This window comes from Camelus bactrianus, chromosome 3, assembly GCF_048773025.1.
Source record: "Camelus bactrianus isolate YW-2024 breed Bactrian camel chromosome 3, ASM4877302v1, whole genome shotgun sequence".
Lineage (NCBI taxonomy): Eukaryota > Metazoa > Chordata > Mammalia > Artiodactyla > Camelidae > Camelus > Camelus bactrianus.
In genome coordinates, this window is record NC_133541.1 from 55,675,383 (window position 1) to 55,702,309 (window position 26,927).

General features: G+C 42.1%; 1 protein-coding gene across 2 annotated transcripts in view; it reads left to right on the forward strand.

Moving 5' to 3' along the window:
- Window positions 1-26,927, forward strand: part of RASGRF2 (Ras protein specific guanine nucleotide releasing factor 2) — a 208,535-nt gene that overhangs the window by 137,134 nt on the left and 44,474 nt on the right. For both annotated transcript variants that reach the window (XM_010949238.3, XM_045512437.2), the window contains one exon: window positions 23,735-23,841. In XM_010949238.3, coding sequence (XP_010947540.2) covers window positions 23,735-23,841 — 107 coding nt within the window. The remainder of the gene's footprint in view (window positions 1-23,734; window positions 23,842-26,927) is intronic.

Consider the following 26,927-nt stretch of genomic DNA (forward strand, 5'->3'; position numbering starts at 1 on the left):
CAAGATTTTGGCATGTGCATCAGAATGAGAAGTGGTGAAAGACATATGGAAGCAAAGTATATTTCAGTGGCTTCAAAAGTCAGGAGCCATAAACTTACAGAAAACTGGAATAGAATACTTGAAATAGAGTAAAAGAATGGTATCGTGATATGTTTTTGTGTGTGTCTTTTTTATTTTTTTTAAATAAATGTAACATACAGTCATGGGGGACCAAATGTCTCCTTTTTCAGATATTACTGGATCACCTGCTATAAGGACTCTGAGGCAAGCTGTTTAATCGTGTGTCGCATTTGAGTGGCAGCCGTGCTGATGTTACCTGCCTATAACCCTCCTCCTCTCTATTGAATTTCCTGTCGGCTTGTTTCTGATATTCAGGATCCTGTACACAATTTGAGATTAATTCAAAACAGCAGAGCATCTCAGTCAGATAAACCTCTGTCTGGCAAATAATGGGATGCTCCCAGAGACAGGTCTCTTGATCCCCCTGAACTGAGCATAAAAAACAAGCCACAGTCCCCTTGAGAGTCAGGTGCCAGAAAACTAACAGGCTTAGCAAAGGCTAGAGTTTCCCGCCTCCATCTTACTTACCTTGCTCACTGTGATGTTGAAGATTCGTAAGCGATGTTCTCATTTCTTTCTATCCTAGTAGTATGGGTTTATGAAGACCTAATCGTATACCTCACGTTTGTAAACTGCCTGATGACTTCAAAGCCCTTTTATAAGTAATAGCGTGTGTGTCCATCACAACAAGGCTAGGAAGTAGAGAGGTAGACATTACCTTCCTCTTCTTAGATATAAAGAAACAAGCTCAGCGAGGTAAAGTACCGTACTCACGGGCAGTTATAAGTTGCAGGACTAGGTCCTGAGTTTAGGTCTCTGGACTCCTCATCCAGTGCTCATTCTGTTAAACCAGGTTACTTTTGTGAAGTGGTATGTCAGAGCCAGATCTCTGAAACGTCAAAGGACAGTTGAACACTTAGTTGGTATCCAGTGAATTAATTGGTCTTTAATTAATTATTAACCATCTCCAAATATGAATCTCAACTTCCTTCCCCCTCAGATTCAGTCACTTCCTGTACACAAGGAAGTTTCAAGGACTGCCTTTTATTCCTGGTTTCCTGTGTGTGTTTCATAGTTTGTGTTTAAGTTCCTAGCAGGGCTCAGGGCCTAGCACCAAAGCACTCCTGAGGAGGGTCCTTGGATACTGACTGACACACAGAAAGACATTTTTAGGGGTTTGAACATATTTCTTTCTTCTCCTAAACATTTCCTCAGATAAATATCATGGCAAGTAGAAGAAACCCCTGAACTCACCATCCAGATTTACTTATTTACTTTTTCATTTTAAAATCCTCCCACCATGTATTTGAAATACATTCTGCCATTACACTACCTTTGATGGTGACTTAGAGATAGAAGCCTTTCATTTTCAAAGACTGGCTGTCCTGTCATTTTCAGATTCTTAAACAGCTTTATCGAGGTGTATTTTATATACCATACAACTCATCCATTTAAAGCGTATCATTTGGTGGCTTTTAGTATTTCCCTGCCATCTTTAGTGGGCGTCGAATCTTGGTTTTGAAAACACTCAGGCTGCCTGCCTTGGAAACAATTCAGTTGGCATCTATGATGGACTCAGAGGGTGTGGTCTTGCTTGGATCTCTGGAGTGGGTGGAGGATACAGTTAAGAAACCCCCTTGCCCTCTCGGGAGTCAACAGTTAGTCCTGAGAATTTGAGTTTCTGTTCTTATTATGTGGAGGGTGAGGAGAAAGCCTGCGGCCTCTTGCTGCAGAATCAGCCTCTGATTGCTGGTGGCTGGTGATCTGGCAGTGGGAAAAGAAGTTATTCAGGGAAGAGGGGTTGTGAGGGCCCTAGAGAGAATGGGGTATCATTGAGAGCAGGTGTGAATCTGATGACGCTCCGAGGACTCAGGATTGAAAAGTGGTTGAGAGGGTGGATTTTGATGTCACATGTCCTTCTGAGTTCTTGTTTAAGCCACTTGTCTAAGTTGTGTGACCAAGGACCGACTCTCTCAGTCTCACTGTGCTCATCAACTTTGGGAAAAGTGAGAGTAATGATTGTACCTCCCTCGTAGAGTCGTCATGAGGATCAACAGAGGTGATCCGTGTGCAGTTCTTAGCATTTAGAACCAACTAAGCCCCCAAGAAATATTTCCTGCTGTTTTCATTGGCTGTTACCGCTACATAATTTATAAATGTCTTGAGAACAGGGGCTGTTGTGTTTATCACTGGATCTCCAGCCCCCATCATTGTGACAAAACGGAGTTGAATTGAAATGAATGCATTCCTCTGTCACCTGTTTACTCCCTCCATCTCTTCCTGCCTCACGTACATGCACATATACGTGTACGTGCAGTGTGTGTACCTACACACATATGTGCGTACCATACCCCCTAATGACTGTTGTTACCTGGGCAAGAATGAATTAAAGTAACTGCAAAAGCGTATTAATTGTATGTCATCCCATAGTCATCCGATGAAAGGAGTGTAGTTTCTGGGCACGATGAAGAGAACTAGAAATAACTTTGGTAAATGAATCTATGCAATATAATGGTATTCGCTACAGCAGACTCATATATAATGACAGGTAACTGGGGAGAGAAGAGGTCAGCGGCTCGCCAGTATGTTTTTATAGTAGTAATGGTAGGAGATGCTTAGGACTTGCACTGGACTTTTCCAGAAGGGGAAGGAGTCTGAGAAATGGTAATTTAGACATTTTTGACAGACTAAATATAGTACTGGTGAAAAAGAGAGAAGCGATGCAGACAGTTAAATTGTGAGTCCAAAGCTTGAAAAACTAAGTTAGCAGTATAATGATCTCAGTTCACAATTAGCTAAGTGTTAGGTGTCAGCAAGAAATCTTCAGTGAGGAGAACCAAAGAGAAGAGACTAGATGCACGTCCCAGATGAGCTTGTCCAGCCCCTCTCGCCCCTGGAGAGGCATCCTCTTAGCTTGTTTATTTATGCCTCGTCTCTTTTTGGAAAAGGCTGGAGGCAGATGCCTGTCTGCACTGTGAATCCGAAGGCATTGCCTGGGCTCCATTCTGAATAGAGTCCAGGGGAAACTGAGTTTTCAATCCATAGGGGACTGGTATCTTAATAATAAAAATTACGTTTGCAACCTTCTACCCTGAAAATGTCACACAACCCAGCAAATAAATCTTGCACAAAGTGTTGCCATTATCAGAGACAGAGTCATCTGACATGGTGTTTGCGTTCGTGCCCTGGCTGTGCTTTTCAGTGGCTCGAGGGCCCGGTGCTCTGATTTTCTGTTGTGTCAGACTCAAGTTCTGGTTGAGTCACTTACTAGATCTTTTGGTCATCAGCTTCCTCATCACTGTAAAAGGAACAATCATGTCTGATTTACTGGAGATTTTGAGAATTAGCTTTTTTTTTTTTTTTTATTCCAGCACAGTGATAATCAAAAGGAAAGGTGCTACATGAAGACACATTTGTGAGTTGCAGGGTGGCAAATGAATTAAGCCCCATTTTCTGGTGCTTCCTGCTTATTGACACATTCCCACGGCCTGGTTGACTTGTGCCAGACAAAGGTGGCTCTGTCAGATAGGGAGAATTTTGAGGATGGAAAGGCAGGAACTGTGGGATCAGGGAGAACATCTCCTATATAACTGAATAGCTTTATTTCACCCACTGTAGTCAGTTCTGGCATTTTCTTAGGTATGGGTTCCTCGAGACTTGCCCTGACACTGCCCCAGCTGTGCTAGTCTATCACAGGTCCAGCTGCTGGAACGGACATTCCTGAGGATGGTTTTCATAGGTACTGTCTCGGACCATATCCAGGGTTGGACTCAGCCATATTGGTGCTGTGATCATGTATCTGCTCCAGAATAGTTTCCAAAGTGGTTCAGTTCAGTTCATGATTTTTTTCAGTTCTGATTAATTTTCATGCATAATGGTTGTACTACTTTACTTATTACTGTTGAGATACTGGAGACACTAGGTTTTTCCATAGTTAGAAGGATCTTAAGAAGTAATGCTAAATCTATGGAACAAAGAGGTATTTTTGTTTAAATTCAAATAAAGATTATAGCTACTAAGCTCATTCTCTGGGCAATTATTACTAATAATTTGAAGCTGTCACCAGAAACCCCAATGCTGTTTTGCCAACATATGGAATGGCTTAACATATCTAAAAGAGAAGAAAGTGCATCCAAATTTAGGTTGTCCTTTTTGCCTTCAAGTATAGGTGGGTAGGTTTTTGGTAGTATATGACTCTTTTCCCACTACAGAGCTATCAGATTCAGAAATAGGGTGGCTTTATCTATTCCAGACGAAGAAATTGAATTAGTAAGTTAAAATCTTCCTCAAAAGAAAATCCTAGACCTAGATGGGTTCACAGGTGATTTCTATCGAACATTTAAAGAATAAATGATGTAAATTCTTCACAAAATCTTCCAGGAAATGGAGGAGGAAACACTTTCCAATACATTCTATAAGGCCAGTATTACCATGATACCAAAACCAGACGAAGATATAAGAAGAAAAAAATACTATAGGGAAAGAGCCATTGTGGATATAAAATGCAAAAATTCTCAATAAAATAATTAGCAAACCAAATCTAGCAACTTATAAAAAGAATTAAACCACATGAACAAGTAAATTTTATCTCAGGAAGGCAAAATTGGTTTAACATCAGAAAATCAATTAATATAATACAAAGCAATTTGATCGGGGAAAGGGTAGTCTTTTCAACAAGTGCTGCCGGAGCAGTGGCTGGCTACAGGCAAAAAGATTAATTTAATCCTAAATGTAAGGGCTAAAATTATGAACTTCCATAAGAAACATAGGAGAAGGTCTTAGTGCGTTGTGTTGGGCAAAGAATTTTTAGATACAACATCAAAAACAAGATCCATAAATGAAAAAACCTAATAACTTGATAAATTGACCTTCATCAAAATTGAAAACTTGTCCTTCAAAGGACAACATCAAGAAAGCGAAAAAGACACCCTTAGAGAAATGGGAGGAAGTATTTTCAAATGATATAATTGATAAATGACTTCCATCCAGAAAATATAAAGAACTCAATAATAAGAAGACAAACTACTGAAGAAAAAATGGGAGGCATTTTTGAATAAATATCTCACCAAAGAAGATGAAAAAAATGGCTAAAAAGCATGTGAAAAGATACTCAGTCATTAGGGAAAATGCAGAATTAAAATCACAATGAGATACTACTTCATACCCCTTAGAATAGCTATAATAAAATTAATAAAGAGATAAGTGGCAGTGAGAATGTGGAGAAACAGGAACCCTCATACATTGCTGGTGGGAACGTAAAATTAGTGCAGCCACTTTGGAAAACAATTTGCCAGTTTCTTAAAATGTTGAACATAAACTTGCCATAGGATCCAGCAATTTCACTCCTGACTACTAGTTATCTGTGCAAGAGAAATGAATCGATATGTTCACACAAAGCCTTGTACATGAATGTTTATAGCAGCATTATTCATAACAGCCCCAAATTAGAAACAGACCAAATGTCCATCTTCAAGTGAATGGATAAATAAATATGATACATTCATACAATAGAATATTATTCCACAGTGAAAAGGACTGACTGACTGATACATGTTACAACATGGATGAACCCCAAAAATATCATGTTAAGTCAGAGTCAACAGTGTGTTTTTCAAAAAGTCAGATAGTAAATGTTTTAGGCTTGTGGACCATATGGTCTCTGTGGCAACTTCCCACAGTAGTGCTAAAGCAGCAACAGGCGATATGTTAATGACTGAGTGTGACTATGTCCCGATAAAACTTTATTTACAAAAACAGGCAGCAGGTACTTTGCTGACTCATGTACTAAGTGAAAGAAGCCAGATGCAAAAGACTACACACAGTATGATTCCATTTATCTGAATGTTCAGAAAAAGTAAATCTGTAATGACAGAAAGCATATCATGATTGGCTTGGGGGTGGGAACAGGGAATGACTGCAAATTGACAATATTTTGGGGATGATGGAAATGATCTATAATTGGATTGTGATCATGATTGCACAACCCTATAAATTTACTAAATATCAGTAAATGATACACTTAAAATGGGTGAATTTCATGGCAGGTAAATTGTATCTCAGTAAACCCATTAAAAATTATATGTGCTTTCATTTGTTCTTATTTCTGTTGTTTACTGGCTTAGTCATTATATCCTCATGTTACTTTTATCTTCAATGAAAAATTTGTTTTATTAATGACTCTAGTATTCCAGCTAAGAGCAGTGCTTTGAGTATTTTATAAATGCCTTGTAACTTTGAACTCTTCCCTCTAGAGCAAAAGTTGATGTAAGTTAGGTGAGTTCTCTTTGAGCTCTCTCCCAGGGATCTTATTATAAGGAAAATTCTAGTTAAAACTCTGAAGGAAGCTTTATAGCATCTTCAGTGCTGGAGTATCTGAAACCAAGTGTCAGGGACTGTGATTCTGGAGGTGGATAAGAAAGGAGCTTTTAATTGCATGTATTTTTTTTTCCTGCCTTCTTTAAAAGTTTTTACCATATCTAACCTAGACTGAAGTAAGTGAATTCATCTGATGCTTAAGGAATCGTCCATGTCTTTCAAAGACTTTTTATGCTCAGAAGAGGGCATTTGTGTTTGCTAGTTGTCTGCTGTGATCATTGTGTTCCCATCATGAGATCTGAGACTAAGGTAGGACAAGGACTTGATTCAAATTCCATCTTGGGATCGGTACATAATTGCCCACGGCATCTTACCAAGAGAGTTAAGTTGGTCAAGTGTAGAACCATCGGCATTCCTGATACCTAGTAGGGCTTTCATAGAACTAAAAATTATCTCGCTGCTGATAGAAATGGTCATACTGAGAGAAAGAGGGCCGCCTGATGGCTGATGCAGTGATCTGCTGATTTGGTTTCAATTCCTTCATCAGAGAGTGTTTCTGAGGTGTGATCTTAAAAGAAAACGGCCTTTTCTTTGGGCTGATGATGGGCAATAAGCACTAATGAATGACCTCACTGTATGACTGAGATGCTATTAAATCCTTGCCCTTGGAGCTGAGTATAAGATCCGGCTCTTAGAGTCTTCAGGAGCCAGAGGTGAAAATGTATCCCCTCAGGAGGCCATGCTATTTACCGGCCTTAGGCTTTCTAACTTGCTGAGCTCACTGAGCATATAGCTGGAAGGACCTCTTAGACAAAATATAAACATTGTTTTGTCCCCACTTTAACCGCCTCTTTCCATCTTGTGTGCAAAGATTCCTGTGTGCGAATGATTTGATACCTTATTTAAATCCTTATAATGAAGATTACTAATTACTATGAGCGTTAGTGGTATGAGTGCACCCATTGCCCATGTGTTAGTCTGATATGCATTATCATCTGCTAGTTAAATTCACTCCCTGGGTTAGTCAGCCTTTTTCTCTGAATCTATAGAATGTTCCTTTGCAGTGGTTTGGTTTTCATTTAAATGAGAGGTCAGGTTCTGCCAAGCAATCATAGACAGAGACAGGTTTTTTAAAAACTCTCCCAGGCTGTCTTCTAAAGATGGGCTCAAGAGTGCCTAATTCACCCAAAACTGTCCTCAGGGTGAGAGAGAACTTCTGTGTGAAGTCTCCTTACCTCTGCTGAGACCTCTCTCTCTCTTTCCAGCCTCCTCCCTTCCATCCTTCCTTCCAGCAGATGTGGAAGGCAATTTTGATCAGTTTGAATATCTACCTGGAAATTATGGAGGTCTGTTAGAGGGCAGGCTTCGGCATAACAAAACTGAAGAGCCTCCAGGTGGAGTGACTCTGAATGTGGAAAGTGCTGTTTTAATTGAATGTCAAGCCTTCTCAGGCACTGTCCCCAGCATGTGGCTCTAACATCTGACAGGAAAGGTAGCTGCTCCTGGTTTCTGATCGCAAATATTGAGCATCTTAGGTGAATTCCTAGATGTTTGGCATTGGGCATTTGCCATCCGTTATCTATGAAAGTTTGGTTGTGGGGAACAAATTAGCTATTTTCCTTGGGAAGAGATTTCTTGCAGGGAATTCGGTGCTTAGGAAGGGCTGGAGGACTAGACTCAAGGCAGGGCTTCAGGGAATCACTTCTGGGACACCAGGTAGAACTGACCCACCTGGGACTGCTGCTTCTGCTGTCCTTGGCTGGTGGGCAAGCAGGAGATTGCCGTGGAAACTGCTGACCCAAGATGACATTGATTCCGCCGCATCAGTGATCAGGAAAGTGCTGCCTGCCTCTGTGGAGGCTGCCCCTGTGACCTGGGACAATGAGGCCTCCGTGGCCATGCCTGCCAGCAGAAATGGCTGCGGCTGTACGTAAGAGCCTCTGTCTCATTTCTACCTTCTAGGCACTGAGCAGATGCTCTAATCTGCATTCAGAACCTGAGCTGGAGGGGAGCCTGGGAAATTCAGTTTTTAGCTTTTGAGCCTTCCAGCCCTGGAGTACATAAGGAACACTTCTTTATCTTAGACTTTTACATGTAATCTGTTCTGCTACAAAAAAAAAATGTTTACTTCTCACCACCTTAATTCAAATACAGGTGGGAATGAACATACTGGAAGAATATGCAGAAGTGAGACAGGCCATAGGCACATAAGGTGCCCTCACAAATTTAAATGCACCTCTCTTGACCACCAGACTCACAAATTTAAAATATCTTCAAGCCAAGCAATGTTTGTGCAATGTGTGGTCTGGCTACAAAAGAAACATGCAATTAGAGCGCCCTTGTGGGAGTCCCAGTTATGTGCATATGCGTGCACATCTAGTCCTGTGCTGAGAATAAGCAGCCCTTTTTTTTGCCCTGACCCGGGAAGTACAGATGCGATGTGTGTCCCAGTGTGAGGTGCTGTGTCATCAGAGAACTAGGCTGGGCTGATGGCACAGGGAAGTGTTTGCTTATTGGGGAACTCCTGTAAGACGGGGAAGTTAGAACCCATGACTGCTGTAGTTGATGCGAATGGTATCTGATGATGTTGGGCATGCAAACATCTCTGCGGCTTCATGAGGTTATTGTGGGGGTTAAATGAGCATAAAGTGCTAGAACAGTCCTGACATATAATAAACACTGTGTAAATAATTCCTGTTATTTTTGTTATTATGTAATCATTATTATTTTCTATAAAGTGGGGATAACTGACTTATAGGATGGTTATAAAGCTTACGTGAGTTTAGTCCCTGGCAAAAGTAAGGGCTGAACGAATGTTAGCAGTACAATAATAATAATCATAACGTTTTAACTCTTAGAACGATGCTTTCACTGTAACTTATTTCCCTAGAAATAACCCAGAGACCTTCTCCCTCTAAAGAGTAAGACAGTCACTGGCTTGACTTTGAGAGACAAGCACAGGCCCATCCTCTCTCCTTCAGCACAGGGCAGTTTCTTGGCAATGTGCACATTTACTCCACGGATTCAGTCTACAGTCTTTCAATAGAACCTCAAGTCCAAGAAGTTAGTTTACTTTTGGAAAATTATTTTTCTGACCAAAACGACTTCACACCACACTTACTCACTGTGTGAATTAAGGTCTCTGCCCTTCAAATTGGGCCAAGTTTCACGAAAAAAATAGATCCAACCTTCATGAAGTTTAGGAATCATTATGGTCCGTTAATTCATGTTTATATTAACTAAATTCTTTGACCTGATTTGGTAGAAAATATTTTTGTACAAGTATCTGGTAGACTATTGAATCACTTTTAGACCGTTGAATCATTGCTTGGGAAGTTAAATAGAACATACTTTCAGAATTTGTGGTTTTAAAAAAAGATTTTCTCTGCCTGATGAATAGTGACAGCAACCCAGACTTAGGGAATGGAATTCTCAGGGCGCTTCTGTACCTTCTGGCAGTTGCACGCCAATTAGCAAGTGCTGGCCTGATCAGCAAAGGATGGATTCTGGAGGGAAGCGATTCCCTGTGAATTTTCTATATGGAAGTTAAAGTCCTCTGTAATGAGATGAAGGTGTCTGGGTAGGGCACAGTGGACTCTGAAGCTCTCAAACACATTTTAAGAATTGTTAGTAATCTATGAAAAGTTTTCAACATTGAAAACTGAGCAGCTGTCTTCCATTGAAATGATACAAGTAGACTTTGTCTGAAACACTCTGCGAAGACCTGGATCCGCTGTCAGAGTGGAGGGGGCCCCAAGGTTGGGGCCCAGTGCAAACCTGCCTTCATGTGGAGGGCGTTCTCCTGGGGCTGAAGTCTTCACAGCTGTGTACAAGCCTCTCTTCTGAGTCCTCAGATGCTAAACTGGAAGTACTTTACGATACCTCCAGTCTTGTGGTTACAGACCATGGGGAGGTTGGGATGGGAGAAGTGTGGTAAATTCCAAGGCAGGGAGGTTCAGGAACCTCCTAACTCAGGAAATACCACGGTCTTCCGATCAATGGAACCAGTCTGTGTTGGTATATTTAGGCACAGTGATAAAATGAATAAAAAATCTTGGGTTAAAAAATACTTATTAAACTGATTGAGTGTAAGGCCCTTGCATGGAGGGAGATATAAACGTAACCCAGTGACCCAGGCCTCCAGCATGGGGCCTCCAAGTGAGGCCTGGTATCTTCTTATACTTGAGTTAAATCAGTTTAAGAACTGCCTCTCCCACCTTGCATCCAATATGGATTATTATTGAAAAGTCCATCTTTCAATGAATTCTTTGGAAATAGTTCTAAAAATTCCAGGTGCTGTGTTTCCCTGTCCTCACTTGCGTGTTGGTGCTTCTCTAGGTCAAACGTCCAGTTCTAACTACATCAAGGCCCTGCCCGCTGGTCTTAGGTGCCTCTTCTGCTGACACAGAGGCTTTGGCCGGTCCACAGAGATGCTCTTGTGAACCCCATTCTCTTCACAGCCATCCCTGGGGCTAGTGCAGATCTCTGCTAAGTTGCTCAGACCAAGTGGCTTACACCTTCCCTAAGCCCTGGGACTTATTCTGGATACCAGTTTAGCTTCCTTCTTGCTTCTGATGACTTGACTCCTAGAAGCCCCATCATCTTTCCTGGGGCTTGTTCTGTCTGTGCCACGTGGGGCCACCTGGTGCATCTCAGTGTCGCTGAACCTCAGAGAAAAGAGATGGGGCTGTGGTCAATTTCCAATCAGGAGGCCTTATGTAAAGCCACAGATGTGATCAGTTGTATGGGAACTGGTGTTGCTCAATTTTACCAAGCAGCACTCAGGACCATAGCACCGGTGGATTACTGGGGCAAGGTGACACGTTGTTCCTCCTGCTGAAAGCCCTTGTCCGCTTACAAATATTCTAGGGGTACCTAGGATAAGCAAGAAGGACGTGGTCTCCATTGTCACATGTGAAGACGTGGCAGCGTTGAGGAAAGGCCTTTGTAAGCAGAGGGGAGGGATCCATGGAGATGGAGGTGCGAGAGGAAAGACGAGGAAGGGGCAGTGTTGGGGGCAGGTAATTGATGATGCCAGGGAAGCAAGGGTGTCAGATGCATGGTGGGGGACCTGAAGTTTATCCAAGGAGACCTGCGGAACAGAATTTAGAGGCATCTAGATAAGCTCCGCATGTTACCATGGAGGAAACTGAGACCCTGAGAGACGAAGGGACATTTCCAAGGCCACTCAGCGAGATAAGCCCATTAAAAAAAAACCCTGGTCTGTTATTCCTTCTATCACATTTGCTGCTCTCTCCAGGGGTTACAGAAGAGAGTGGGAATGGAGTGGCACAGAGATTTTGAGGAGGGGAGCTAAGCCTCCTGGTCTCCTACATGTATGACTGCAGTCTTCAAGTCACAGGAGATGAGGTGTACTGTGAGTGCAGGAACAGGAGGGTCCCGCGGTCTGCGCTCAGCGAGTTGCCGTATTTTGCCTTTATCAGCAATGTCAGTTGTTTGACGTTGCCCTTGGCGGCCAAGGTGATGGATCTGGTTGAATCATCCCTCCCTCAGTGCTGTTAAACTAATTCAGTGGAGTAGAATTATGCAGCAGGCTGCTCAGAATCTGTCTGAAATCCTGGGAGAAGTCTTTAAACTGCGCACGTCAGTACACAGTCGGAGGGCAGTGATATTCTTCTCGCTGTGCTTTCTGTAAGTTTCAAAGCAGGCACAGAATTTTAAATGAAAATCCACCGAGCCACTGCTGGCATGAAAGCCTGCGCTCTGACCCTCCGCTGCTCTGCGGCCACCTCCAGCGCACTTGAGGAAAAGCAGGAGCCCGCTTGGCAGGTTCTGCTGGTGTGATCAAAGGCATGGAGCACGGAGCGCCCAGGACCGTAACTGAACATCGACAGAATCAAATGGGCTTGATGTTCACACAGAGTGGAGCTGCTCTCTCGAGAAGCTGGCAGACTTGTGCTGCCTGGACTCACCTTGTGTCTTCAGATCTCAAATGGGCGTTCTGTGCCGCCAGACGAGCCTAGTAAAGTCAGTTTCCTGCACTCCGGGATTTCTCGTCCCGTCCTCTCTTCAGCTGTCCACATCCCTTTCCATACTCACTCTTGGGCTTCTCTCCTGCTCGTGGTGAAAACAGATACACACGGTCAAGGATGACGTCTCTTCTCCACTGATTTCACCCGCTGCCCTTGGACTTGGGCTCTGCCTTCTCCCAGTGACTGTGGAAGAATCAGCCCCGCACTGCTGTTGGGTCGGCTCCTCACTTTCCACACACTCAAGAACCATTCTTATACAGTAACCACCCGTTTCTGTCTCATCGTCAGTTCTCCGTCTACCTGCTCACCCCCATCCGCGTGCCGGCATGTCCTTATGTCACCTGTTTTACCAGGCCCTGCTCCATTTTGCTGCTTGTTTTCAAACCAAATGTCTTGAAAGAGTTCCACATGCTTAAAGTCTCCACTTCATCACCTCCACTTCCCCTCAACCTTTTCTCTTGGACTTTCACCCTGAAATGACTCTTATCCGTTGATTCTTATCACTGATGACTTACATCTTGCCGAAGCCAAAGCCCTCATCTTAGTCAGCCTCCCAGCAGCATTTGGCACAGCTGGTCACGGCCTCCTGTTGAAACACTGGTCCTCTTCGTCTCCACGACACCACACATGCCTGGTTTTCCTTTCGTCGTACTCTCTCCCCTCTTTGGTCTCCTTTGCTGGCTTCTCTTGTGCCAAATCTCTACTGGTCGTGGGATCACAGGACTCTGGCGTTTCTCCTTGTCTACACTCCCTACCTAAGTAAGCTCATGCCGTCTTAGGATTCTAAGTACTACGTAAATGCTTGATACTCACCAGTTTGCATTTTCAGTCTGAACCTTTCCACATGAGTTGCAGGCTGTTGTGTCTCAGAGCCTCCTTGATATTACCACTTAGGTGTCTGAAAGAGATATTTTTCAGTGTAAAACTAAACTCTTGATTTTTCTCCCTAAAACCTGCCCCTTCCCAGTTTCATCTACACCCAGCTGCTCAGGCCCCAAACAGTGGACCCATTCCAGATTCTTCTCTTTCCTTTAGACCTTGCATTCATTTCTAAGGGCTACTGTAATAAATTACTTCAAATGGTTAGGTAAAAACAACAGAAATTTGTTTTTTCAAGGTTCTCGAGGCTAGAAATCTGAACTCAACGTGGCAGTGGGGCCATGCACTCTGAGTGTTAGAGAAAGGGTCCACCTTGCCTCTTCCAGCTTCTGGTGGTTGCTGGCAGTCCTTGGTATTCCCTGGCTTGTGGCAGCATAACTCTATTCTGTACCTCTGATGTCACATGGCCTTCTTCCCTCTGGGTGTGTCTGTGTCCAAATTTCCTTCTTCTTCTAACCATACCACTCACTGGATCTAGGACCCTCCCTAATCCAGTTTGACGTCTTAACTTGATTACATCTGCAAAGACCCTGTTTCCAAATAAAGTAACACTGACAGGTTTTGAGGAAACGTGAATTTGGGGGAACACTACTCAATTCAGTGCAGACCTCCACATCCGTTCCCTCAGCAAGTCTCAGCCCCTCCATCTCCAGCATTTCTTACCAGTCCTGCCATAGCCTTTGTCCAGACCTGCGTCACCATGGATGACTGTGTCATACCTGGTCTTTCCCACCCCAGGTTTGCCCCCTCCAGTCTGCACTACATGAGGCAGCCAGAGTCACCTGTTCAGAGTGCCAGTGAGGTTATGATTCCCTTGCACCAAACCCTGTGCTTCCCAAGACCAGAGAATCAACTCCAGCTCTTACACTTGGCTCGAGAGATGCCTGGTGATCTTGCCCAATCTCCAGCTTTGACTCCCTGCTCTGGGCCCCATATCCGCTGGGCTCCAGCCACACCAGGCTGCTTTCTGGCCTTCAGTTAGGCTGAGCTGTCTCACGTTTCATTCGCTGTTCTGCTTGAAACACTCTCCCCACAGATCTTCAAATGATCTTTTCATTGTTCAAATCTCAACTCACCTGTCTCTGTCCCTGTCTTAAAAAGGCATTCCCAACCCAGCCTAGCAAATGTCTTCCCTCTCTCCCTGTCTCCCTCTCTCTCGCTCTCTCTCCGTTTACCTTCCACATAGCTCTTCTTTTTAATATCTGAATTTACCTTATTCATTGATGGGTAGTAATACCACTGACATGATGTATTATTTATTGTTCTCTCTCCCCCAGTAGAACAGTCAGTTCCTATAAGTAGCTAATTGGTCTCCCTTGTCTACCCCAGTATTCCAGTTCCTATGAAAGTGATTAGCACAAAGACGCTCAATAAATACTTTGCATCTGATAAAATGGGCTACCTTTGTGTTTTGTGTCTCTCACCCTGCCTCCCAAGATACGTTTCATTTTCTAGTGGTAAAATCTATCATTTTTGTATATTGAAATTTTTGTATAAATTCTTATATGTTTACAGTTGAGGGGGAGAAAAGGACCTTTCTTTATCCCCCCTCCCCAACCATCTCTAAAATGCTCTGCTGTGGCGTCTTCAGAACAGCTCAGCTAATTGTGTGGCCATCCCCCCCTCCTTGCACACACAGGTTGCTGCTCCCTCACAACTGTATACACACTTTATCGACTCCGCCCAGGGTAAGAAGCAACCACTCATTACCCACTCCTCTGCTCTCACGGAAAAGCATTTCTAGATGTGTGTGTAGGATTCTGTAGAAAGAAATGTAGAGGGATTGGGGAAGTTTTTATTTGCTTTGTAGGGAAAGTTTGCCTAATACAAGGACATGAATATCGTTCTACACCAAGCTGGCGAGCGGCCTCTTCTCCGGAAGAGGTAGCAGATATGCCGTCAGAGAATTCAGGCTAATATACAGAAAAATCATCCTCCTTTCCTTTTCCAGATAGTTGGTTATGAAGTTGGGCAGAAATGGCAATTTAAAGTTTGTTCCTTGTGTGTGTGTGTGAGTGTGTGTGTGAGCTTTCTGCTAACCATTTCTAGAGCAGTTACTGTATTTTCAAAGGCCTGGGTAATTCTGATTTTTTGTCAAGAAGATCTCACCAAGAGTGTTTTATTTCTGATTTTTTTAAATAGATTGCTATATTTTAATTTTCAAACTGGTTCAAGTTACTGTCTCCCATAAACCTGTGTCACCTTTCAGTTTTTAGCTTATCTCTTTCCTTCTTGCCTCAGCAGTTTTCTTGAAAAGTCACTTAAACTTGCTTACTCTGCGGCTTCACTTCTCACCAACTCCTCAGAGGGTCCCATTCTGCTCCGGGGCAAGTCCCCGTCAGGGCAAGTCCCCGCCGCCCTCCGTCCTGGCAGTATGTCCTTGTTGCATCTCCACACCAGCTCCAAATCTGGTGACAGCAGCGATGGGTGGGCTGGAGCTTACACAACAGTCAACAGGGCAGCTAGTGCTTCTCGTGAATAGGCACGCAGTCTGTTTCAGTGCGAGGAGCCTGGATTTTTAGAATCTGATAATCTTGCCATAAATCCTGGCTCTGCTCTTGCTGTCTGTGATCTTAGGTGGCTTTTGGGTTTCTCTGAGCCTCAGCTTTCTTATCTGTAAAAAAGGAATATATTTTATATAATTGGGAGAAGTGAAAAAAGTAACACCCAATGCTTCTCAGAAAGTTTCATTTTAAACTTAGTATATAATCATTCCTTCAGGAATCTAAACAGCACATATTTTAAAAAATCCATAAGAGCAATTCTGCTGGCAGTCTTAGTTACTGATTTTCCTGAAAGGTGAAAGCAGGGGAAAGATACTGATTTTGCCCTTCTTCATGTATTTTTCTTCTCAAATAACGGTAGACCTGCTGAGCTTCTTTTTCTCAGTCTAGAAGGATGTGCTTTTTTTTTTTTCATTGTTTCAATTTATTGCACTTACAGAAAATCTCAGGTTAAACTGAGAAGAACTAAAAGGAACTAAAAAACTAAAGGATAAAGACTTATAGGAAGGGTTTTTTTTAAACCCTGCTATGCAGAGTTTGTTCATTGCCTCGTTAGTATCTTGCTATATATCCCCCTTTGAAAAGCTGCCCCTTCACGTTGCTGGCCACATGCTTTGAGTGGGAATCTACCTCCCCAAAACACATGCATGCATCTCCCCGCCGTCCTCACCAACACACACAGCCATCACCACAGTGATGAGTTTGAGGAAGGAGTATGCACTTCGGGCTGGTGAAGTGTAAGGACTTTTTGGAGGGCCTCTAGATTAGAAATTTCTCTCTCTTTGGTGGAAGCTACCGGAAAGACTGCTCTCTCATCCACTGGACGGTGTGAGCTGAGGTTGTAAGACTAGCATGGCCAGCCCCATTTTTGCTACCTGAAAATGAGAGCAGAATTAAAGCATTGAAGACAAATAAATATGGGCCAGGTTACTGTGTGCCTCTGAACCAGACAGGCTCTGAATCTAGAACTATCTCCAGATACATAAAATAGTAATTCCCTTTTTATTCTATTCCAGTTTGAATTGGGTGTTCTGTCCCTTTTGCAAACAAAAGATTGTCAAGTAATATTCCATTAAAATGGGAGTAATTGAATGAACCGGTAGATTATTATACCAAATGTCCTACCCTATTCAGATTAAAGTTCAGTTTAAAATTGTAACTATTATTCTAGATCATCTCTCAAGAATGAGTATGCTAGTTCACAGATCAGTAAATACCCTGCCCATGGTATTCAGCACAGTGTATGTGTAAATCTGTCTGCATTTACTTCTTTTTTGTTGTTATCGTTTACTAGCTAATAAACCAAGAGCAAGTTACAGATCCTTTTCATGTCTAGGAAAATATTCTAGACTTGGTTCAGTGGACAGTAGGGAGATATTAGAAGTACTTGGCACCGGAGCAGTAACGCATCAGGGGGATATTTGAGATTACTCTTGTAGAGACAGCACCTTGCTCATTTGCAAAGTTTCGAATTATACATTTTTGGTATTTTACTTGTTTGGAAGCTCTCTTTTTTCCATATCAAGAGCAAACTCCATGAGACCAGAGACCACATCTCTTTTGTTCACTCAGCATGTGCACAGAACCTGGAGCATAGTAAGTGCTCCATAGAAATTGACTGAATAATTGAATTATGAATGGAAAAAGAATAGAAGGGCAGAGGGAATGGAGAAAGGAGGAAAATCTAGGAGACAAAAGCTACAACCCATGTGTGAAGTACCTAGACTTAAGATTTTGCAGCAGGAGACTAGAGAAAAAGGGATAAATCTAACAGACGCAACCGAAAAGTTAACAGTATTTACCGGCTGAATGGGAAGCACCAAGAAGAAATAGAGAAGAGTGAGGTTTCCCACCTGAGAAGTTGAGACCAAGTTATTCCATTAACTCAACAGGAAAGTTAGGATGGGGAGGAGCTTGAGAGCAAAAGACATACATTTGATTTTGGGATATGTTTCTTATGAGAGAAGAATGTGTCATTAATATGAAAATGCCTTGTAAGAAGCTTGAAATGAAGGGTTTGGGGAAATGTCGGAGCTGGAGGTGTCAGGTTAGAATACATAGAAAAACCTTGGGGGAGAGTTATGCCCCCAAGACAGTGAGAGCTGGATGAAGGCAGCTCGAGAACAGACCAGAGACCAAGGAATGAGGCAGAGATGGACAACCTGGAGGGCTGGGCAGAGAGTGCAGAGAGTGTTGGGTGACAGAAACAAAGGGGGACAATAAACATCCTCTGCTTGTTCCTCCGGACGTGTTTCAGAGTAAAGAATGGGCTTAGTTACCCAGGATTTCTGTGAAGTTAATTCATATAGTTTGAACATAGTGCTAGTAATCAGACTGTCTATATTAGTCACTTTCAGACTTGTTTATTGCAACCCACTCTAAGAAACATATTTTACATTTTGGCTCAGGATACACACACACACACACACACACACACACACACACACACACACACACAATTGATATAAAAATTTCCCTAAAGAGTACTCACTCTCACCAAGTACAATCTATCCAGATAGTTTTCATATATTTAATTTTTTTAAATGCTGGTAACAACCCACTAAATCGATCTCATTCCCTATTAATACATCATACTTGGAAGTTTTAAAAGCTCTGGTCTGTATAATTGGTCACATAGGAAATATGATACATTTGAGGAAAGTACTTTTTGAGAAAATTTTAATTCCAGTTAGATAAATAAAAATTAAAAAAAAATCCATTGCAGTATGAAACTCTATAATGGTACCATGCTCTTATTGCTCTTCAAAATTTAGAAGAGAGAATTAAAAGGAAAGCACTTACTTTCCCAAAATATTCAAATAGCATCTTCTCTTGTAGCCTTAATGTTTACCAACTTGCAAGAAAAACTTAAAAGTCTTTTAAGTTTTGGATTCAGGCTATGTGGTGGTAATTAAAAGCACTCTGGCTTTGGAAATAGATTTGTCTGTGCTGGTTCTGCCACTTATTAGCTCTGTGACCTTGGCCAAGTTTCTCAGCCTCTCTTATTTTCTATTTCTTTGTCAGTGGAGGTAACAGTATTTACCCTCCTTGGTTGCTGTTGTTGTTGAGGAGCCACATTACTCATGGTCCTATACTTGGTACTTGGTGGGCATGTGATAAATGACAGTTGTTATTATTACAAGGGTTAAATTATAGACCACTTGTAAAGCTTTTAGTACATACCTGGCACAAAGCAACAATAAATATTAATGATTTTTCCATGCCAGCAACCAAAGAGTAGAAATATAGTTGTAATCCAAGGGCACCGAAATGTACAAACCAATGATGTGATTTTATATTGCACATAATTATTGAAGAAGGATATTTACTGGATAAAACAAAGCACATGGATAACACTGATGTTGGAGAGACTGAGCCTCTTTTGAATAAGTGAAAAGTTATGTGTCAGTGATGTGACATTTTTCTTAATTCCCCCACCGATATAATCATTAAAATGATCTCAATGCATTCATTCAATAAGCCTAAATTTATTAAGACCTACAATGGCAGGTACTGGGGATAAAAACACAGTAAGTAGCAGTTTCTAGAAGTATGGTTGAAGTAAGCAATAGTTAGCATTTACTTTCCTCCCGGGAGCCCATCACCGTGGACCACTGACATCTATGTTATCTCCGTGCTTTCTGGCTCTGCCTGATTGTACTCTAACTTTCCTCACCAAGTGAGAGGATGCCCTAAAGGTGCTGTGTCGGCATTAACTACAGCTCCAGAGTCCACTTCTTGGTGATCTACTTTTGATATTAAGATACGTCACCATCTTCAGGAATTCCTTGTCTTTGACAGTTTGTCCTCAAGCAGCCTCAGGATGGCTCTAACTGGACAAGCCCATCATCCACCTACATGTAATCTTATTTCCATCTCACCATTATTTTCCTTGCCTCTTACAAAGTAGGCCATGAAGTTAGCTGAGTATCACATTATTTGAAGAATAAAATGAAAATTTCCTTCCTTTTCTCTATTTTAAATTTTCCTTGCCTCCCTCCCCACTCCTTTATCATATGTCCTTCTTGTGATAGATATCAGATACATAGTCATTATGGTAACATGGCCAACGAATGCTGTTAATTCAGGTATATAGCGTCTGCAGATACCTTCAGGTAGTTTTCACTGGGAGTGATGGAATTTTTGTTGAGAAAAATAACTGCTAAGTGCCTGTGTACAAAGCTGAAGAGCCTACAGAGATGTTTGAGATAAAATCCCTTCACCAAGGAGTGTATCGTTTAATGAGAGGTGGCATCCACCAATTGCTAAAAGGGATGGAATGACTCACAAGCTCTCTGGGGGAAGGATCGTAAAGCTGAATCACATTCTTTTTTTTTTTTTTAACTTTTTTTTATTGAGTTATAGTCATCTGACAATGTTGTGTCAAATTCCAGTGTAGAGCACAATTTTTCAGTTATACATGAATATACATATATTCATTGTCACATTTTTTTTCGCTGTGTTCTACCACAAGATCTTGTATATATTTCCCTGTGCTATACAGTATAATCTTGTTTATCTATTCTACTTATGCCTTTCAGTATCTACAAATTTTGAACTCCCAGTCTATCTGAATTGCATTCTTAAATTCACACGTATGGTGATTGGGGTCTTATCATTTTTCCAGATGGCTTTTGTTGCCCAAAGTAGCCTGTTTGACCAGTGCCTTCAACTGAAAAAGAATCTACATATGTTGGAAAGATGTGTATATTGGAGATGTGTGATGTTATTTAAGTAAACTCTCCTGGTGTATGTGTAGAGTTTGGTGGCTGTCACACTTGACAAGGGAAAGATGTTTAAAACTCTGCCAAGAATTTGCTGTTTGCTCTTCCAAAATGTGGCGCAAGGACTCCTTGGGGGTGGATCCGTGATTCTAGGACAGAATGGCTTCTACATTGATATTGCCACCAATTAGCTATGTGGTTCATGTTTAAATTCAGAAATAAATATTGCCCAAGCAGCCCCTAGTTTAGATGGTGGCTTGCAATAAGGAGGAAATCTGGTGAGCTGCAAAAAATTGTGGCTCTGATCACAGAGCTTTAAAGTCTGTGATAAATGGTGAGACTGGCCGTCTGATTGAGAGATGGACCTATGTGCTGTATTGTGTATACACAAATATCACCTTAGCACATGAGAGCCCAGTTAAGGCAATTTTAATTAATGAATAAGCAGAAGCTCCGTTCATAAAACTTGATCTCTCAGGTTTTACTACAGGTATGCCTTTCAGATAGATGGTTCATGTATCTGGTTTAGGGACTTTCTGAATTGGTGACTTAAATAGAATTGACAGAATATTTCTAAGATCAAAAACCTCTCTCTGTTGATCAAGCAGTAAAAAGGATTCTTTAGGAAGGAGATAGCTTGATGTCAATCAAATGTCAATCAAATCTTTACTGTTTTCATGTATGCTTATGACTCAGATAATGTCAAAAGTATATTGTGAGGGCCATTGGGTCAAGGGGATAGATGGAGGAAGTCAGCTATAGGTGAGAACATAATTATAGTAAATACGGTTTATTGAGTGCCTTGCTTTACAGGAATTATTTAATCTTTAAAACAACTTAATATGGTTTCATTAGTCTGCTCATTTTATGAGTACGGAAACAGCCGTGGAGAGGTTAAGTAATTTGCCCTGGACTTTACTTCTGGTCCATCCTGGGGCCATATTGGGGTTGCCTGCCGTGTGGAAGGTGCGGTGGAAGGTGTGTCTTTGGAGCCTTGCCTGTTTCTAGTGTTCCTGCTGCTCTTGGAAGGCTGGTCCTGCCTGTGGCTGGTCCTTCTACTCCAGCCGCCTCTACCCCTAGCTGTGGATCATTCCAGTGTGCATTGTTGAAGATCTCCTACTTGAGTACTCGGTCAGTTTCCAGGAGAATTTTGAGCCCTGCAAGTGGCAAAAAGTGATGATCTCTGAGCAGCAAAGAGATGTTGAGAACTTACCAAGCTGAGGTCTACACAAAAAAGATAAATAACATGGTTATTAGCAGCAGTTATGTAAAATAGACAAGCAGTGTAATCTAATGCTAACTTAAATGGTAACAGAAATTGAGATTTGAATTTATGGAAATAGTGGACATTTTATAAAGAAGACCCAGCATGTGGTCTTTTAGTGTGTGATACCGGTTTGGAAAGCAGAAGGACCTTGTTCTTTCAAAATAATCTCCCCTCTCCACCCATCCCTGACACAGACACAAATGGACATCTGTTGAAAATTCCAATTCTTTTCTCCGTGTCTTTTAACCCCTCTTTTTCTTTTTCCATCTCTTTAGCTCTCTGTACTGCATTTAAGTAATTTTCTCAGCTCTGTTTTCCCAGTCTCTTTCCAGTTTACTCTTTCTTAATTCAACTAGGGGTCTAATCTATGTTTACTTATTATATCTATCTGTGTTTTAAATATCAACCTGTCAATTTTTCAGCAATCATTGAAAGAATAATTCTGTTAATTTGAAGAAGTTTTATGTGGTTCTTGTAAAATTTGACTTTTAAAATATTTTAAATTCTTTTCACATATTTTCAGGTCCCACCTATATATCTTTAGTTTTTATAAACACCCTAATTTTAGGATGTTAGAACTAGATGAGAATTGCTGGAGCTCAGCTCCAGTTTTGGCTTTGTAGCTACGAAGACATGGACAGATTTCAGATTTATTTAGCAGATAAAATTATCAGGAAGAAGCAGAGAGACTGGCCAAGAATGATTCCAGTTTCAGGCTATTTGACTGTTTGACTGATGGTATTCCTTCACTGAGATAGGGAACACTGGAAAAGGACGAGTTCTGGTGGAAAGGCCGTGAGTTTTTCTTTTGCACATACGAAGATTGAGGTTTTTGAACATCTTAGGAAAATACCAAGAGGCAGGTGGATATATGGTTCCAGGGCTCAGAGAAGAAATTCAGAAGTACATGAGTAATTTTCTTATAGGTGATTGTTAGATGAAATTTCCTAAAGAAAGATAATAGATAGCCCTTGGATATAGAGGCGTGGAGGTTATTGGTGACCTTAGTGGAAGCTGTTTTGGTGTTAAGATGGGGTGAGAATCTTGGAGTAGGATGTAGAGTGAGTAGGAGACGAAATGAAATCAGTGAATATAGACAACTTTCAAGAAGCTCGCCAGTGAAGTTATGTAAGGCTTGAATTCATTTCTAAAGGAAACAAAATAAAATGACATCACTTAATTATGATTGGAAGGCAAAATCTTATTAAAACAGAGTCAGTAGAAAAATATTAAATTGGTTTCTTGATAGTGAAAAGGTGGCCAAGATAGAGACATAGGCTGGCACAGAGAGGGCTCAAAGACACTGACCCAATACTGAGTTGTAGTAATACCCAGTAGTTATTGAGCTCTCACTGTTTTTCCAAGTGCCATTCTAAATGCTTAACAAGTATTAACTAAATCTCCAAACGAGTCTATAAAGCTGGTACACTGATCCCATGCAGGACATGAGGAAACTGGTCCCAGAGAGGAGCCGCGATTTGCTGGTAGGAGGACAGGGACTTGAACCCAGACAGTCTGGCTGTGGAGTTCATGTTCTTCACAGTAAAGTGTTTGTCTCATCTGGGAGCCAAGTATGGGTTCATCTATCTACAAATATTGAAAATGTTAGTGGTTATATGATGACTTTGGAGCGAAAGTATAAACTAAATGTTGATTCAAATACTGTGTCAAAGCTCCTTCTTGGCTCAATATTATATAACAAGACAGGCACAAATAGAAGTGTCATTAGACTAGCTTTCACTTTCATCAGTGGCCTTGAATAAATATATGCACCCTACCCATTTAATTGCACCTGTAACTGTGTGGTGGCCTCGCTGCTGAGGAGATAATAGGTAAGGAAGCAGAATCCACAACAGTCTGAAGCCACTTGCTGCCTTCTGCCAAGCTGTGTCGTTTCTGAGTTCCATTAACCCATGTCCTAAAATAAGTGACCTTTTCCAGGTCCCTGGGGATCGGCTTTAACTACATGTGTGTGTTTCTTTTCCTCCTAAGGATTTAACAACACCGAGAGAACATGCGACAAAGAGTTCATTATACGCAGAACAGCCACCAACCGAGTACTGAACGTCCTCCGTCACTGGGTCTCAAAGCACGCACAGGTAATTCAGTGGCCTTGGTAGTTACTTTCACAGGTTTTTTGTAGCCAGCTTTTTAAATTGTTACACGTGTTAAATGCCCCGATTCTTTGGAGCTAGAGTTTGAAACTTTGAAATTGGAACATAGGGAGGGAAGAAACTGGAGGGTGGGCGTATAGATCAAAGCAAACAGACGTGTATTGCCAACAGCCACTGTTTCACATCTACAAAGGGCAGCACACGGGGTGAAGCAGGGGTCCTCTCTTCCCCCACTTTCTGAGGCAACAGCACCTACCTGGGGGCACTGCAGCCCTGGCAGGGCCACGGTACCGTGCCACCCGGGAACACTGTTTGCAGAGCCCTCTGTGCGTGGAGTTGGGTCAGCGGGGGTGGTACCTCCCAGAGGCAAACAGCAGGTGTCCCTTGCAAGCAAGCAACATCCTGGGACCAGACCAGTATCCCATCAGGGAGCATTTCTCTGGCTGATTCAGAAGCTTCTTTGCCTCATACCCTTTGATGTTTGGGTTTCTAGTACAGTTGACCCTTGAACAGTGGGGTGGTTGGGGCACCAGCCTGCTGCACAGTGGGAAACCTGTGTACAGCGTATAGTCGGCCCTCTGTACCCGTGGTTCCATGACATGTGTGCTTCCTCTGCACCTGAGGATTCGCCCAACTGCAGGTGTGTAGGACTGCCGTATTCACCATTGGAGAAGACCCACGTACGAGCAGACCTGCGTGGTTCAGACCTGTGTTGTTCAGGAGTCTACTGTATTGTTTTTTTTAATTGCATCATCAATAGGATACCTACTTGTTACCTATTTATGTGTTTTCAGTGCAAGTCTATAGAATTTATACTCATTACACCATTTCACAAACTAAAGCAAGGGTCCGCTTTGTTTCCTTGATTCAAGGCATGTATTGTGCCAAATAAGGAGTGGGCCTTCCTGGACACGTGGCTGGCCAGCCTCCTGCAAGGAGAGTTTTGGAGAGAGAGAAGGGTCCCCTTTATGGCTCAGAGCAGAACACGGGTAACATAAAATGTGAGTCAGCTAATGAGCAGAGAAAAAGGAAAAAAACGCAAGGAATTCCCATGTGTGACTTTATTATATTCTCAGAGGCAGTCACAGGTCTACCACTGGCCCTTGGTAATGACTGTGCATCAGGGAGAGTCACACGAGGGCCTGGCTCCTGAAACCTCTGTGGCAGGACAATTCACTAACTAGGAAAAGTGGACCTCCCCACCAGTTAGCCCATGACAATTCTTATATATTAATTATATATTATAATTATATACTAAAGCAAAAACGAAGACAGCACCTTAAATAAAGAATGTAAAAACTTCATCTTACACATCTTAAATAAATAAAAATGGATCCTACATGAATCAAATTCTGAGGGCCATCCTTAGCTCACCAGTAATGGCTAGTCTCTCTTTTCCACAGTCCCCGTGAGCTATTTTGAATCTCCACTGCAGGTAAAACGTGATAAGAAGTTTCTCCTGTTATCTAACTGTTTTGTCATCTCCGGTTTTGACTCAGTCTTGACTTCTGATTCCTGGGGCCCACGGTGGCTGTGGAGATGCAGAGTAGCTTCGGTAGACAAAGTTGAGCAGACGCTGCTTGGTTCTCTTCCCCAGTTGAAGGTTGGCCCCTGCAAGTTTATGCCAAGACTCACAGTCCCAGGACCAGTCAAAGCCCAGGTTTACCTGACCTCACCTCCCTCCTCTCCTCCAAATCTTGCCTCAAAAACTCTAACCTTGCTTCCTTGTCAGCCTCACTTCCCTTTTATCAGCCCCCAGTCCCCTCTTTTTCTGATGATCTCAAACAGAGATCCTTCACAGTTCACATATAACCCTTGTAGTAGCTGGGAGAGTACCGCGGAGCAAATTACAACAGGCTGGGGCTATTTTACTTTCGGGAGAGAGGTCATAGATGGGGAGAGATTGGTGAACTGAATCCGTCACTAGTGATGAAGAGATTTACAGTAAAGTGTTACCATCTGATTTGATAGCTGCGTGTACATACGTGAGTACATAGGTGCATGCAGGCAATATCAGGTTGAATAGCAGCAAGTCACTGGACTAGAAAATGGGTCGATGTGAAAGCAAGGGTCTCATTATTCAGACTGTGTCCTGGTGGCCTGTAGTTCTAACCTGAAAAGCATCCTTGGACAGTCCGGATACTTTGCAGATGTGCCCCTGCAGGGGAAGTACTTCGTAACCAATTCCAGTTAGGGGGCCACGCCGGGAAGCCCAGCTTCCCAGACCCTCTCTACATCAGGTGGTGCATCTCTACAGGCGTGGATGGTACAAACTGCCCAGGTATCTGTCTTTTCCTCTGTCGTGGTTACTGTATAAAATTTAGACCCTGATGTACCAAAGGGAGTTCTTACCACTCACTCATTTGTCTTTTCTTACCTTCCCTGTGTGCGTGAGCAGATCTGTGGTTGGTATAATCTGGGACTCTCCTGGTATAACTTCATCCTGTTACCTTCCTCATTCAAGCGAGGTCTCCATCACCTTCTCTGTGGAAGCATGTGATATGCAGGGCGTTTCTGGATCATTTCTGCTTATTGACAAGTGCTGTAGGGCATTTTTTGCTGGCTTCAGTGTCCAGATCTCCCTTCCTCCCTTTACTGATTTGCTTTTGGCAGGACGTGAGCCCAGGTCCATCCATTTCCAAACCCAGAGTGCTTTTAATTACACCTCATTGCCTGGATCCAGAGTTTAGACTTTAAGTTTTACTCGCAAGTTGGCAAACAACAGTTAAAGCTGCAAGAAAAGATGCTCTTTGAATATCTGAGGAAAGTAAGTGCTTTCCTTTTAATTCTCTCTTCTAAATTTTGAAGAGCAGTAAGAGCATAGCATCATTATAGAGTTTCATACTACGATGGATTAAAAAAACTTGTATTATCTAACTAGAATTACAACTAAAATGTAATTAAATTAAATTCAAACGTAATTTAAATTAAAATGTACTCTTTCCCCAAATTCATTATATTTCCCATGTGACAGTTATAGAGACCAGAGCTTTTAAAACTTCCAGTCATGATCTATGAATGGAGACTGAAATCAGTGTAGCAGGTTGTTACCAAGAGCAAGTCAAGGCAGC